General features: G+C 43.7%; 1 protein-coding gene across 3 annotated transcripts in view; it reads right to left on the bottom strand.

Annotated features, from left to right (window-relative positions):
• Positions 1-14,382, bottom strand: part of Napepld (N-acyl phosphatidylethanolamine phospholipase D) — a 97,722-nt gene that overhangs the window by 82,942 nt on the left and 398 nt on the right. Inside the window, exons 2-3 of one of the 3 annotated variants that reach the window (XM_059257227.1) lie at positions 12,230-12,274; positions 10,556-10,612 (exon numbers count right to left, since the gene is read on the bottom strand). The exons of 1 other annotated variant lie outside the window; for it this stretch is intronic. In XM_059257227.1, the coding sequence (XP_059113210.1) occupies positions 10,556-10,612; positions 12,230-12,274 (102 nt within the window). Of the gene's footprint in view, positions 1-10,539; positions 10,613-12,229; positions 12,275-14,382 lie in introns of those variants that run through there. One more of the 3 variants, XM_059257232.1, reaches the window with a different exon arrangement.

The following is a 14,382-nucleotide window of genomic DNA, read 5'->3' as shown; positions in this document are numbered from 1 at the left end:
AGGGCCATGTCTTGGTCTGTGGCCCTGATGTAGCCATGGGGGTCTGTGTTGATGTCTGTGGCTCCTGTTCTACCACCAAGTGCCCTGTGGACCCCTGGAGTCTAGGTCACCACCTGTGACCAAGTCAGTGTCCGAGGGATGTGCCCCCACAGGGGCCATGTTGATGTAAGAGGCCTACATTTGCCACTCAAGACCATGGTGACTTCTGGCTGGACTACTGCCAGGGGACATGTCTGGATCTGTGGCCCTGCTGTGGCTGGGCTCTGAACTGATGTCCCTGGTTCCTGTTGCTATGGAGGTCCATGCAGAGGCCAGCAGTCTAGGCTGACACCTGAGGTCTTCAAGTCACTGCTGGGGCCATATATGTCAAGGACCATGTCTGGGTCTCTGGTCCTACTGCAGCTTGAGTCTGTGCTGATATCTGTGGCCTGTGTTGCCATCAAAGGCCACATGGAGGCCCAGGATCTGGGCCAACACCTATGGCCCAGATCCTATGAGCAGCACAGAAGAGTTGTCCCTGTTAGCAGTGTGTGTGTGTGTGTGTGTGTGTGTGTGTGTGTGTGTGTGTGTGTGCAGGCGAGCCAGCCCTGAAGGCATGAGAATGGGAGAGCTAGCCCCTCTGTCTGTCACAAAACGGCATGACAGTGAGATACCCCTCTCACCTCTCATCCCTTGCCACCTACTGCAGATGGGAAAAGCTGGTTCCGGGATCATGAAAGTGGGAGAGCTGCCCCTGCCTCTCACTGGCTTCAGCACTTAGAAGAGCAGGCCCTGACAGGTGGGAGAGCTGGCCCTGAGGTCATGAGACTAGGAGAACTGGCCCTGCCCCTCATTGGCAGCAGCACTCAAGACAGAGGTCTTGCACCTCACCTGGGCAGCACAATAGAGCTGCTCCTGCTGGCAGGGGCACAGGTGAGCTGGCCTGGAGGGCATGAGAGCAGGAGAGCTGATCCTGCTCCCTTCATCTGTCATGGAGTGGGATGGGTAAGGAAAAGATGCGCCCCTCCTCCCCCTCCTGCAGCAGTCAGGAATGCTGGCCCAGAGTCACAAGAGCAGAAGAGCTGTCCCTGTACCTCACCTGGAGAGCACACTAGAGCTGACTCTGTTGTCAGGGGCACAGGTGAGCTGGTCCTGTAGGCATGAGAGCAGGAGAATGGCCCTGCCCCTCACCAACTACAGCAATAGAGATAGTGGGCCATGCACCTTGTCTGGGCAAAACAGTAGAGCTGGCCCTAGTGGTGTGGACCTAGTAGAGCTGGACCAGAGGGTGTGAGAACAGAACTGCTGTCCCCACTCATTACTGTCTGCTGCATCAGGTGAGCTAGCCAATGCAGGGCTGGAGAGCTCACACTGGTGATGAAAATGAGGGAAAACTGGCCAGCTGAAACCCAGGCCCAGAACCAGGGCCATGAGTTGGCCCAACCCAACATCCACTGAAACTATGAACTGTCTGAGCATGTGAAGGAGCCAGACCTGCAGATCCAAAACAGCAGGATCTCCAGGACATAATACAGTGATAGGATGTCCAAGAGGAGCCCCAGTGAGGGCCCAGCATCAGTAGTGTAGCAGAAACCAGAGGCCTTAAGCCAGAGCAGTGACTCATTGCAATGAACACTTACAAGTAAAGATGTATGAATTAAAAGGTATATTGTGTGACCCACTGGGCCACACTACAGCTTCCAAGATGAGATTTTTGTTTGTTTATTTTTGTTTTCACTTTTAAATTTTGTTTTGTTCTGGGGGCAGGTTTCAAGGGCAGAGGCCAGAAATGAGGGGACAGGGAGATGAGAGGGATCAGGATGCATGATGTGAAATCCACAAAGAATCAATAAAAAGTTTAAAAAAAAAAAGAACACATTTAAGCTGGGCATGGTAGCGCATGCCTTTAATCCCAGCACTCAGGAGGCAGAGGCAGGTGGATCTCTGTGAGTTCGAGGCCAGCCTGGTCTACAGAGTGAGATCCAGGACAGCCAGGGCTATGTAGTAGAGAGATCCTGTCTGAGAGAGAGAGAGAGAGAGAGAGAGAGAGAGAGAGAGAGAGAGAGAGAGAGAGAGAGAGAGAGATCCATGTCAATCACCCAGTGCAAAAATGGTGATTTTGCACAGTAGCAGGTACTAAGACATACTTTCAGTCATACGGGTGTTATGTCAATGCAATCCCAAAGGAAATATTTTATTTTATTTTATCTTATTTTACTTTATGTGTATTGATGTTTTGCCTGCATGCATGTCTAAGTGTGCCTGATGTCCTTGGTGGCCAGAAGAAGGAAGAGTAATCAGTACTCTTAACCACTAAGCTATCTCTCCAGGCCCCAAATGAAATATTTTAAAGAAAAATAGATACATAAGATTCAAACAAATTGTCTGAAACAAATGATGTGATACTAAATCTAATCCAACATATTTATTTTTTGCTTATTGGCTGGTTGGTTTGCAGGATCTGAGACATAGTCTTGCTATCTAGCTGGCCTTGAACTCGCTATGTAGATGATGTTGGGCATGCTCCAAAGGCTGGTGTTCCTCCTGCCTTTGCCTCAAGTGCTGGGATTATAGGCACACACCACCACACCTGCCACGAATATTGATTTAAAGAAAGCACTTGCATTATCTTGCATGCACACATACATAAATGTACACACACACACACACACACACACACACACACACACACACACACACACAGTGTGTATTTCCCTGAAAGAATTTCTATTTATGTGCTGCAAATAAATGAATCATTTTGTTCGACATTCCCTCCATTCCTTCATTTTTAATGTGTGGGACGGATCCCATGAATCATTCAAGCCTTCTTTTCATGCCTGAGAAAGGCCTGCTTATGTCAGAAGCTGAATGATTTGAGACAAAGTGACAGACCTAGTTTTTTTTGTCTCTTCTAATATTCTTCGTAACTAGTGTCTAAAAGCAGAAACTGTGCAGACCTTGCAGTATGATCCTTCCTGAAGGAAAATCTAAGCACCAGTTTCAAAAGCAGGAGCTTTGCTAATGAGCAACACAGCAATTCGAAGCCATTAGGTTTCACTTTAAACCAGATTTCCTTACATGATTTAAAACAGATTTCTCAATGCCCTGAAGACTCTTCAGATAGTGCCCAGTGATTTATCATGAAGTTAGAGAAAACACACACACACACACACACACACACACACACACACACATTTTCAACTTAATTGGTTGGAAGGCAACCTATGGATATAAAAAAAAATGCATTTCACAGTCCACTAATGAACAGCTCCACAAGGGAAGCACCCACTGAAAGCACTGTTGGTGTACATTATAAAGAATGTGGAAAGAAGGGGACGGCTCAGTTCACACAGGACCTTTCCTGTCCTGTATGTTTGCTGTCTTTTCAGTTTCTATCTGCTGCTTCACTGGGTGAAAAGAACCTCTGGGCAGAGCCACTGAAGCACTCTTAAGCCTTGTCATGCATTTTTATTGAACATTCCAGGCCAAATTCCAGATGCTGCTGCTGCTGGCACAATGGTCAGAATGGAGCAAGGGTAATGTTAGGCAGCTTGTCTTCCCACATCTTTGTTGCTATTGTCAGAAGCTTTGGGATCAGTCAGGGCTTGACTGCCTGTGCAGCTAGCTTTTGTTATATTCTCAAATGCATTTGGGAAACTCTGTACTAAGATTTAGAATGGTTCAGAAAGGACACTACAAAGGAGGGTGCTGGCAGAGACAAAACAGTTGTGGTCAACCCGAAACAACTGAGCCAGCAGGAAATCTAGTTGTCTGCTATAAATAGACACAAGGGGCATTCCTTAAGAACACATCTTAATACTTTTAATTTTTTAAATCACTAGGATCCACATACTATAAATTCATTCATTTTGACATTTTTTAGAAGAGAGTTTCTCAAGAAACACGTTCTTTCGGGGTACGGTATCATATATCTGTGACCCCAGAGCTCAGCAGAAACAAACAGCAGATTACCACAAGTTTGAGGCCAGCTTGATCCACAGAGCAGGCAGGACCCTGTCTCAAAAACATAAGAAGAAAGATTTTCTCAACTAGCTTAGGTATGGGTTGGGAAAATGCTTCTGCTAATTTCAGGACCAAGTATGTGGTTAACCCAGCTGCTCTTCTTGAGCAGCATAGGATAAGGGCCACAGATCCTGTCCACCCCACATCTTCTGTACCTCCACCCATGGCTGTGAGAGAAGGAACCACCTAGCCTCAGGACAAACCTCCCATCCACTACAGCACTGTTCCTGATCAAAAGAAGGCGATAAAACATCACTGAGTTTAGAGTCTTGTCTTTAACATCTACATGACTATGAGCAAGCACTTACTGTCTCACTTATACACAAATGCACTGCAGGAAGAAACAGAAATGGTGTGTATAAATGTGTTATAAGAACAAGACGGCATGAAACATAGTTTCTACTGCTGGTAAAAAGAAAATAAATACCCCTATGACTTTGTCCCCCACAAAAACACCAGACTTTCAAGTTCGTAAGTCCTGACTTACTACATCATCTATCAACCAAAACCAAAACGAGAACGGCAACATGGCTCAGCAGACAGAGGTGTTTGCCTTCACACCTGACAACCTGATTTTGGCACCCACCCACACAGGATGGAAGAAGAGATTTCTACAAGGTGTCCGCTGACCACCACTTACATGCCATGGCATGCATGCCCCCCAAATAATGAGTACATATTTTTAAAAGTAAAATAAAACAAATATTGCAATCAATTTCATTTTGTTTATGGAAGATCAACATGTTATATCAATGTGCTACATAGACCAACGTGCACATTATAAAACATTCAACAAAATACCAGTGATTGACTAATGGTTCATAAGACTGACAGAATTTAAGGTTTATAAAAGTCTACTTAAGGTCTGGGCATGGTGGCATATGCCTTTAATCCCAGCACTCAGGAGGCAGAGGTTGGTGGACCTCTGTTGAGTTCGAGGCCAGCCTGGTCTACAAAGGACAGCCAGAATTATTACACAGAAAAACCCTGTCTTGAAAAACAAAACAAAACAAACAAAAAAGTCCACTTAAGATTTTTAGTGGAAGATAATCAAATGAAGCGAGTAGCTTAAAAGAAAAAAATTAAATGTAATTCAAGAAAAGAAATGTATTTTAGGGCTGGAGAGATGGCTCAGAGGTTAAGAGCAGTGGCTGCTCTTCCAGAGGTCCTGAGTTCAATTCCCAGCAACCACATGGTGACTCACAACCATCTGTAATGAGATCTGGTGCCCTCTTCTGGCCTGCAGGCAACATGCAGGAGGAATATTGTATACATAATAAATAAATCTTTAAAAAAAAAAGAAATGTATTTTAGAGTCAGAAAACTATTGACTACATTCACAGTTCAGACTCTTTTTTTTGTTTTTGTTTTTGTTTTTGTTTTTCAAAACAGGGTTTCTCTGTGTAGCTTTGGAGCCTGTCCTGGAACTCACTCTGTAGCCCAGGCTGGCCTCGAACTCACAGAGATCCACCTGCGTCTGCTTCCCGAGTGCTGGGATTAAAGGCATGCGCCACCACCACCCAGCTCAGTTCAGACTCTTGATTTTGGACCTTGGGCAAGAGCCTAATGCCCTGAACTTCAGTTTTCTCAACCTCCTATAGTTTTTTCTCCTTGTCCCCCTCAGAAGCAATGGCGACTAGCTTCCCAAGTGCTTCTGGTAGAAATACACAGAAAAAGAATGACTATTGTAATATTATATTGCTACAGACTGGCCCATAGTTATGTGCCATTGATTCAAATGAGGCTTAGTGAAGTTTAACAGAGAACGACTGCACGCCATCCTTCTGGGCTTGGGAGGTGGGGGCTCTTGTGTATATGGGAGGACTTAACATGCCATGGTGTGCATGTTGTGGTCAGATGTCAACTGCCAGTTCTTGCGTTCCAATTTGTTGAAGAGAGTTTGTTTTGGCACCATGCTACATACTCCAGGCTGGCTGGATCACAAACTTCTGGAAGAGTCTCTTGTCTCTACATTCTGTCCCACCTTAGGAATGCTGGGATTACAGATGTGCCCTGCCACATCTGGCTTGTGTGACAAACACTTTACTTTTGTTTTGCTTTTTTGAGTTGGGGGTCTCCTTACATTATGTAGCCCACAATTCATGGCAATCCTTATGCTTTGAGACTTCGGAGTGATGGAGTTAAGGCCTGGGCCACCATGCCAGGCTCCCTTACTCTTCTTCTCAAGGCACTCATCACTTCCTGTCATATTCTGTTTTTTAGCTCACCATTACTCTCCAGTGGGCTCCAAGTGTCATTTGAGTGAGGAGCCTATATGTCATTGGGAGTAAGAGCCATAGCAACCAAAACAATGACTGTACCTGGTATAGATACAAGCATATTAATTTATTGGGTATTATTGCAGTGCAAAGGAATTTTTTATTTTCTGAGAGAGAAGACACCTAGTTTGATGCTGATGGATAGGAGCAAATTGGCAGGCAGGTTGGGATTACTAGAAGATTCAGCCTCAGCCAGGGACCCATTGAAGCTTCATAAAAGTCATGATCCATGAGAAAATATAAGCCTTACATTCATTACCAGATATATTCATCCTGACAAAAGATATCATATTCCACACTCACTCATCCATCCAGAGTTCGTGAGTTCCTGCATGTACTGTGGCTAGTGTTTGTTGTGGGAACACGGGTGGATGAAACAGGCATGCCTCTACCCTCACAGAGCTCAGGGCACATCAAACCAATTCATGGCTAATAGGGAATAGACAGAAAATGCATGAATCCATAAACAGATATAAAACTTTTGTTTTTGAAAAGTAGAATGAAGGAAACAGGTATATGAGGCAATGCTGGGCTGTCTTGGAGCAGCTTCTCCAGAAGCCTGGCCTGAAGTAGGGATCCTTGTGCAAGTGATTTAGTGAGAGAATGTTCATAGGAGAGTAAAATAATGGTGGCAAGGTCGTGCAGAGGTAGAGTCCTGGTAAATGTGTGAGTTCAGAAGAACCCTAGGCTTTGCCAGATTCCACCACAACTTCTGAAGCTTGACTTGCTCATTTGTCCCACTCTGAGGAAAGGGGCTAAAGCCAATTCCCCTATCCGTTGGTTCAGGTCATCCTCTGAGAGGAGGCTTTAGTAATCTTTCAGCAAGCCAGTTCCCATCATGTCAGCAGGCAGCAGCAGCCATATCTGCAGTGCTCTCTATATATATACATATATAGAGAGAGCTTATATAGCATATATATATAGTCTTTATATAAAATATTATGTATTATATATAAATGTATAAAATACTATATATTATATATAAATGTATAAAATGTATATATATATATATATATATATATATATATATAAAGACTAGCAGAGCAAGCCAGTGAGTCCTTAAAACTGTGTGCCACCATATCCAGTTTTCACACAGGTACAAGGGATCTGAACTGAGTTCCTCATGCTTGCATGGCATGCACCTTACCCACTGAACCATTTCCTCAACTCCCATTTTCTTTCTGAGGCAAGGTCTATGTATACCAGTCTGGATGGAACTCTGTTCTTCTGTAACAATCTTATTTTTCTTTATTTGTTTTTGAGACAAGGCCTCATGTATCTCAGTTTGGGAAGAGCTATGTAGCAGAGAATGATCTTGAACTTCAGATCTTCCGACCTCCATCTCCAGAGCAGCACATCTGCCTCCAGAGTCCCCTGGAGAGTATGTGGAGTGACTGGAAGCTGGGGGCGGAGGCTGTCAGCACATAACAATCCAGTGAAAATTATGAAATACCCACTGGAGGACAAAATGAGAGAGAATTCAATTCATGTACCCCGGAAAGACCACCAGGCATAGAAAGAGCCTTATAATTTGGGGTGATTTACACCAATGAAATGAAGATAAAGACAAAAAATCAGATTTTACTATCATTGTAGATATTGGGCCAAGGTTCATGTGGAGGGCATTTGGTGGCTTGCTTGAGACAGGCTGGAGTTTTTCTTTCATTGTACTTTATTACAGGTGATTCGTAGATAGTAGGTACAAAGCAGCAGCATGGAGAATGAGATGTTGTCTGTGTAAACTGTGACACTCAAGGACAAATCTGCACATACAGACTGGATAACACATACACACTCGCTCAAATGTAACCACTTAGAACACAGAAAAGTATGCAAGAGGTACTTTGACTAGGCATGTGGGGGCCCCGGGACACATTCCCAGGGACTGACTGTAGCCTCAGTTCCCATGGTGATTACACATTCAGCCCCTGGCCTGCTGCCCACTCAGTACTCCATTAGGAGGCCGGAGACAAAGGGACTCAAGGCGCACACTGAGTCCAGACTGCACAGCGGCTGCCAGCGTCACAGCCAGACGCAGGGAGCTGCTCAAGCTGTCAGTCACACATCTCATAGCACACTGATGGTTCCCTTGTCACCGGGGCCACTGAGAAAAGGCTGGATCAGGGAGGCTTCATGAGATTTTTTTTGCTCCAATTCATTTGTCGTTCCCTTTATTACCTTATTAGTTATGGCCCAATGCACAACTCTCAAATTCTCTTCCTATTCCAATTTATCTAAGAAGCTCCATGACTAATGTGTGTGTGTGTTTGTGTGTGTGAGCGTGTGTGTGCATGTGTATGCGTGTGCATTTGAATGTGTGACTGTAATACATAATGACCAATAGGGAGGAGGCAGTATTCTTTTGCTTTTCCCTCCCCATAACAAAGTAATTTGTGGAAATGCAACCTCTTTTTTTCTTTTAATTAGTTAAAATTTTGTACTGTAAGAATTACAGGTTCATCTGAAGCTTTAACAAATTTTATGTTTTGTATTGTTTTGTTTCAAGACAGGGTTTCTCTGTGTATCAGCCCTGGCTATCCTGGAACTCACTCTGTGAACCAGGCTGGCCTTGAACTCACACAGATCTTCCTGTCTCTGCTTCCTGGGTGCTGGGATTAAGGGCATGCACCACCATGCCTGGCCAAATTTTATATATTTTAAAAACCTAGGCTGCCCCATGGTAACATCATATATAACTATAATACAGTATCATAATCAAGAAATTGGGCCGGGCGGTGGTGGCGCACGCCTTTAATCCCAGCACTCGGGAGGCAGAGCCAGGCGGATCTTTGTGAGTTCGAGGCCAGCCTGGGCTACCAAGTAAGTTCCAGGAAAGGTGCAAAGCTACACGGAGAAACCCTGTCTCGAAAAAAAAAAAAAAAAAAAGAAATTGACCATAATATGATCCACTTATATTTATGTTTCTCTAGTTTTCTATGGACTTGTTTGCATATATTTAACAATATACAGGCTCTTCCCCTCCAGGTTTTGTGTGTGTGTGTGTGTGTGTGTGTGTGTGTGTGTGTGTGTGTGTGCGCGCGCGCGTGCACACGTTGCTCATGAGCCTGTGGAGGTCAGAGGGCAACACCAGGAATCTTCTACTGCTCTCCACTTTGTGCTTTGAGACAGTCTCTTACATGACCTGGAGCTCATCATTGGGCTAGATCGGCTAGCTACTAAGGTCCCCTACGGGGGATGCACATGTCTCTGCACCCCCAGTGCTGGGTTACAACTGTGTGCCACCACACTCAGCTTTCCCGTGGGCACGAGGGATCCAAACATACTTGTACAGTGAGCACTCTACCCCTGAGCCATCTCCCAGCCTTGTAGACCCATGCTACCACCATCTCAGTTAAGATGGAGAACAGCTTCATGGCCTCAAGGACTTCTCCCTTCCCTACAGGCATACTCTCCTCCCTATTCCAATCACTGGAAGCCACCAATCTGTTCATAAATTTGTTATTTCAAAAACGTTATGTAAGTGGAATCACATGTATGCCCTGTTAAGATTGGTATGCTTCCTCTGAAATACACTCAACACATTTACCAATGGTTCGTTCCCTTCTTAGTGCTGAATATGAATTGATTTGTCCATTATGTGTTATTTAACTAGTTACATATTGAAAGACATTTGAGTTATTTCCAGTTTGGGCTTTCATGAATCAAACTGCTATGAATATTCAAGTAGATATTTTTCTGTCATCATAACTCCTCACCTCCCTGAAACAAATGCCCAAGACTACAATTGCAGGGTTGTAGCGTGAGTATCTATACCACTCTGGAATGTTACATTTTCCAGCCATCTATGGTGAGCTCATTTCTCTGCATCCTTCCAGCACAGAGTGCTATCGCTGGTCTCAGTTGGCCATTCTGCTATACGTGTAGGGGCAGTTCATTTCTCTGATTTTCATTTTTCTAAGGGCCAATTAATCAGTTTTATCAGCACTATGACCAAAATACCCAAGAGAGCAACTTACAGGAGGCAGGGTTCATTGCATGGTGACTTAGTTCCTCACACTTGGGCAGGATATTTTGGCAGTAGGCATATGAGGCAGAAGAGCTCCTTTCTTTCATGGCAGACAGGAAGCAGAGAGTATGACAGGAAGTACTCACAAACAGAGGAATCAGCAAATGTCTGTCTGTGATAAGATTAAATGTAAGTCACTTACCCCATTAATAAAAAGGTGTAAGATTAGTGGACTGAACTGAAAAATAAGATCTGGTGTTGGGAACCTAGCCCGGTTGGTAGACTGCTTACCTACAGTAGCATATACCTGTAATCCATCAGAAATTTAAGGCCACCCTTGTTGTAGAGTGACTCCAAGACCAGCCTGTAACACATAAAACAAGTACTAATGGGCATCAAAGATCAGACAGGTACAGAAACAATTATAGTAGATGACTTCAATATGCCACTCATTTTAAAACAAGCTATCCACACCAAAAATGAGCAAAGAAGTCATAAACTACCCTAGAAATCAAATATCTACAGAATATTCCACCCAAAAGACACAATATAGATTTTTTTCTCAGAAGTGCTCGTGGATCTGTCCTAAAACAGATCCCATTTGGGCAGTAGGAATGGCCAGGATGCACGTGGTGGAAGGTGAGAAACAACTCCTGACAGTTGTCCTCTGACCTCCTCATCAAGCCGTGGAACATGAGGCACACTGATGCCTGCACACAGAAAAGTAGGAAACACATGTAATTTAAAAGTAGAACTAATGGTTATCCTAACAAGTCAAATGACATCGAAAGAGCTCACTGCAGCTCACCAGACTGCAGTGGAGTGAAAGTAGACACACACAGCAAGAGAAACACTTGAAAACTGAACACAAAGTAATAAAGCTGGAGGTGAAAAGGGAAACCTTATAACAAATTTCAATGAAATCCACCGTTTGAAAATTATATTTCAAAACTTTGGAAAACTAGAAACAGACAAATTCATTGACATGCATGACCTACCAAAAGTAAATGGGGAGGAGCTAAACAATTGAAGCAGATCTAGAGCAAGCAACAGGCATAATGGTCCTTTAGCAAAGAAAAGCTCATCACTATATAGATTTACTTCTTTCTTTCTTTCTTTCTTTCTTTCTTTCTTTCTTTCTTTCTTTCTTTCCTTCCTTCCTTTTCTTCTTTTCTTTCTTTCCTTCCTTCCTTTCTCCTTGTATAATATTAGAGGGACCAGCCTTAATATTATACATCCCAGGGGCTCAGGAGAGAGAACTACGAATGGCGAGGACTATTTTTGGGAAAATAGAATCTCAGCAAAACGAGCTCTTTAGTCCACCTGCTTTAATTCCTCTGGGATAACATCCTATTTACACAGCTTCAGTTCTGTTCTCGTGCCTAGCTCCTTTCTTGCCTAATTTCTCTCTATATTTACCTACTGCTCCCTCTAAGTTCTATCTTAATTCTCTTATCTTAATTCCCTTTCTTTCTTTTTTCTTTCTTTCTTTCTTGTTTTGTTTTTGAGACATGATTTCTCTGTATAGCCCTAGCTGTTTTGGAACTAGCTTTGTAGCCCAGGCTGGCCTTGACTCATGGAGATCCACCTGCCTCTGCCTCCTCAGTGCTGGGATTAAAGGCATGCACCATCACTGCCCAGCTTACTCCTGAATTCTACTAACCTCTTAAAGGAGAGGTAACATCAATGTGCCTTTAACCAGTCAATAAAATATAGAAAGAGAAGGAACACTATCAGATGTATTGTATGAGCATTATCTTGATACTAAAACTGGCTTAGGACAAAATAACAACAAAAATTATAGAAAAAAATCCTTAATAAACATAAATGCAAAGTTTTCAAGAAAACACTGGCAAACTGAATTCAGGAACATGTTAAATCATACCCCATGACCAAATTGGTTTCATCTCATAGATACAAGGATGTTTCAAATCTATAAATGTAATACCATATAAAGACAATATGATGGAAATCACATTACCGTGTCAATAGACGAATCCCCTTCATGATGAAATATTTGGAGAAACTAGGAATAGAAGGAGCATACCTCAAAATTAATAGAGGCTATATACAATAAACTTATAGCTAACAATATACTAAACAGAGAAAAACTGAAAGCATTTCCTTTAAAATCAGAAATGCAGAGCAGGGAGATGGCTCCGTGGTTAACATATTTGCTATACAAGTGTGAGGACCAGAGTCCAAATTCCTAGAACCCAAGTAAATGCAGTGAAGCTTGGTGGCCTGCCTGTTGCTCCAGCCTTGGAAGGCAGAGGCAGGGAATCTCCAGAGCAAGTTGGCCCGAGAAACCAGCCACATCAGTGAACTCAACAGACTCTGACTATATGAACAAGGTAGGAGAGCAGTCAATGATTGTTTGGAAGGAGTCTGGTGAAGACCCACCTCAACTCCTCTCCCCATCTCTTTCCCTAAACCTGCCTCTTCAAAGCCTGCCAAACACAGCTCCTCCCCCAGAGAGGCTCAAGACCACTCCTACAGGGGATTTAAGTGGCATCCCAGAAAACAGACACCTGGTTCTTCCTGTCTTTCTCCTGGGAACGCTTTACCCATTAAACCCAGGCTTACCAATTTGGTCTGATTCAGTTTGCAGCATTGGCAGAGAGGCCTTCAGGAGGCCTAAAACTTATCAATGATGACCCCAATTGTTTGGTTGAAACCTCCAGCTCGCTCCTGCAGGGTCTGGGAAGCCCCATCTCTCTCTCTCTCTCTCTCTCTCTCTCTCTCTCTCTCTCTCTCTCTCTCTCTCTCTCTCTCTCTCTCTCTCCAAATCCTGCCTTCTCAGAGACTCTCCAACAAGCCCAGTTCTGCATCCTTGGCGGCTCTGTGAGCTCCTCCCCTGAAGTTGCCTAAAGTACTCAGTTTTCAATCAGCTTGAGACACATCATCACCCCTCCCCTACGGGCTATATAACCTCCTTGCTTTAGTTCTGGCACATGACTTTTCCTGCCTCCATCTCTGGGACTGGAGAACTCACCCGGGAGTTGCTTTGCTCAAATAAACCTTTTCTTTTACCTTTTCAATTTGGCTTGATCTGCCTTACTGAATCAGTGGAGAAACATATTATCACGATACAGAAAATCTATTACCAAATGTCACCTTTGGGCCTCCACACATAAGCATGTGCTACACCCACACATGGACACATACGTCCTCCCACCAAAATACACATACCACACATACATAAAAATGGAAAAAGAATTTTAAATGAAAGTACAAATGCCACTAAATATTTAAAATAAAATTCTCACTACCCTTAGCTTTCAGAGAAATGCAAATCCAAGCCATGCTGAGATTCGTCTGTTCTAGTTTCCTTTACTATCACTGCGATAAAGTAACCTGCATTTCCAGAGGGCATGCATCCATGGTGACACACTGCATCACAACTTAGAAGCGGGGAGATGAAGAAGTGGACAGGCTATAGATCCTCAAGAGGCTGCCCTCAGTGATGCACTTCTACCTGGAGGCTCTACTATCAAAGCTTCCACAACCTTGTCAATCAGCAAGACCAGCTGGTGACCAGGTGTTTAAACATCAACACTGTAAAATTAGCATCGTAATAGTCTCTGCCTCACAGAAAAGAGCTTGCTGGGGGCCTGCAAGGTGGCTCAGCAGGTAAAGTTGTCACTTGCAGGGCTAGCCTGACCCTCTGGGTTCCACCCACAGAATTCATGTAAAGGTTTCTATCTACATGGAGACGATGGACTACATAAAGTTTTCTTCTGACCTCCACGTGTGTGCAGTAGCATGCACTCACTCCCTCCCCATAATAATAAATTAAATTAAAATTTTTAATTTAAAAAGTGCTTGCTAATTCTAGTTTCATTAGTCTGTGGATAAGGAGGCGCTCAGGAACGTGAAAAAGCGAAGATTGTTAGGTAAAGCTCTAAGATGTTCTGAGAGACTTGAAGGCAAACAACATTAAATCCTGCTAACAGAATGTAAGATTAGGTTTTTCAGGTGTGTCTCTTTCAGTAGCGACCTCGCCAAAGGTATTTCTAGGGATTGGGATAAACAAGGCTACAAACAACCGAACAGTAGGAACAGGACCAACATGATTGCATCCTTTCCTCACACTTCCTGTTCCTCCAGTAGCACTTCTTTCCGATGAAGTCC

Source organism: Peromyscus eremicus, chromosome 3 (genome assembly GCF_949786415.1).
Source record: "Peromyscus eremicus chromosome 3, PerEre_H2_v1, whole genome shotgun sequence".
Taxonomy (NCBI): domain Eukaryota; kingdom Metazoa; phylum Chordata; class Mammalia; order Rodentia; family Cricetidae; genus Peromyscus; species Peromyscus eremicus.
This window is presented reverse-complemented; position numbering and strand designations above follow the sequence as displayed.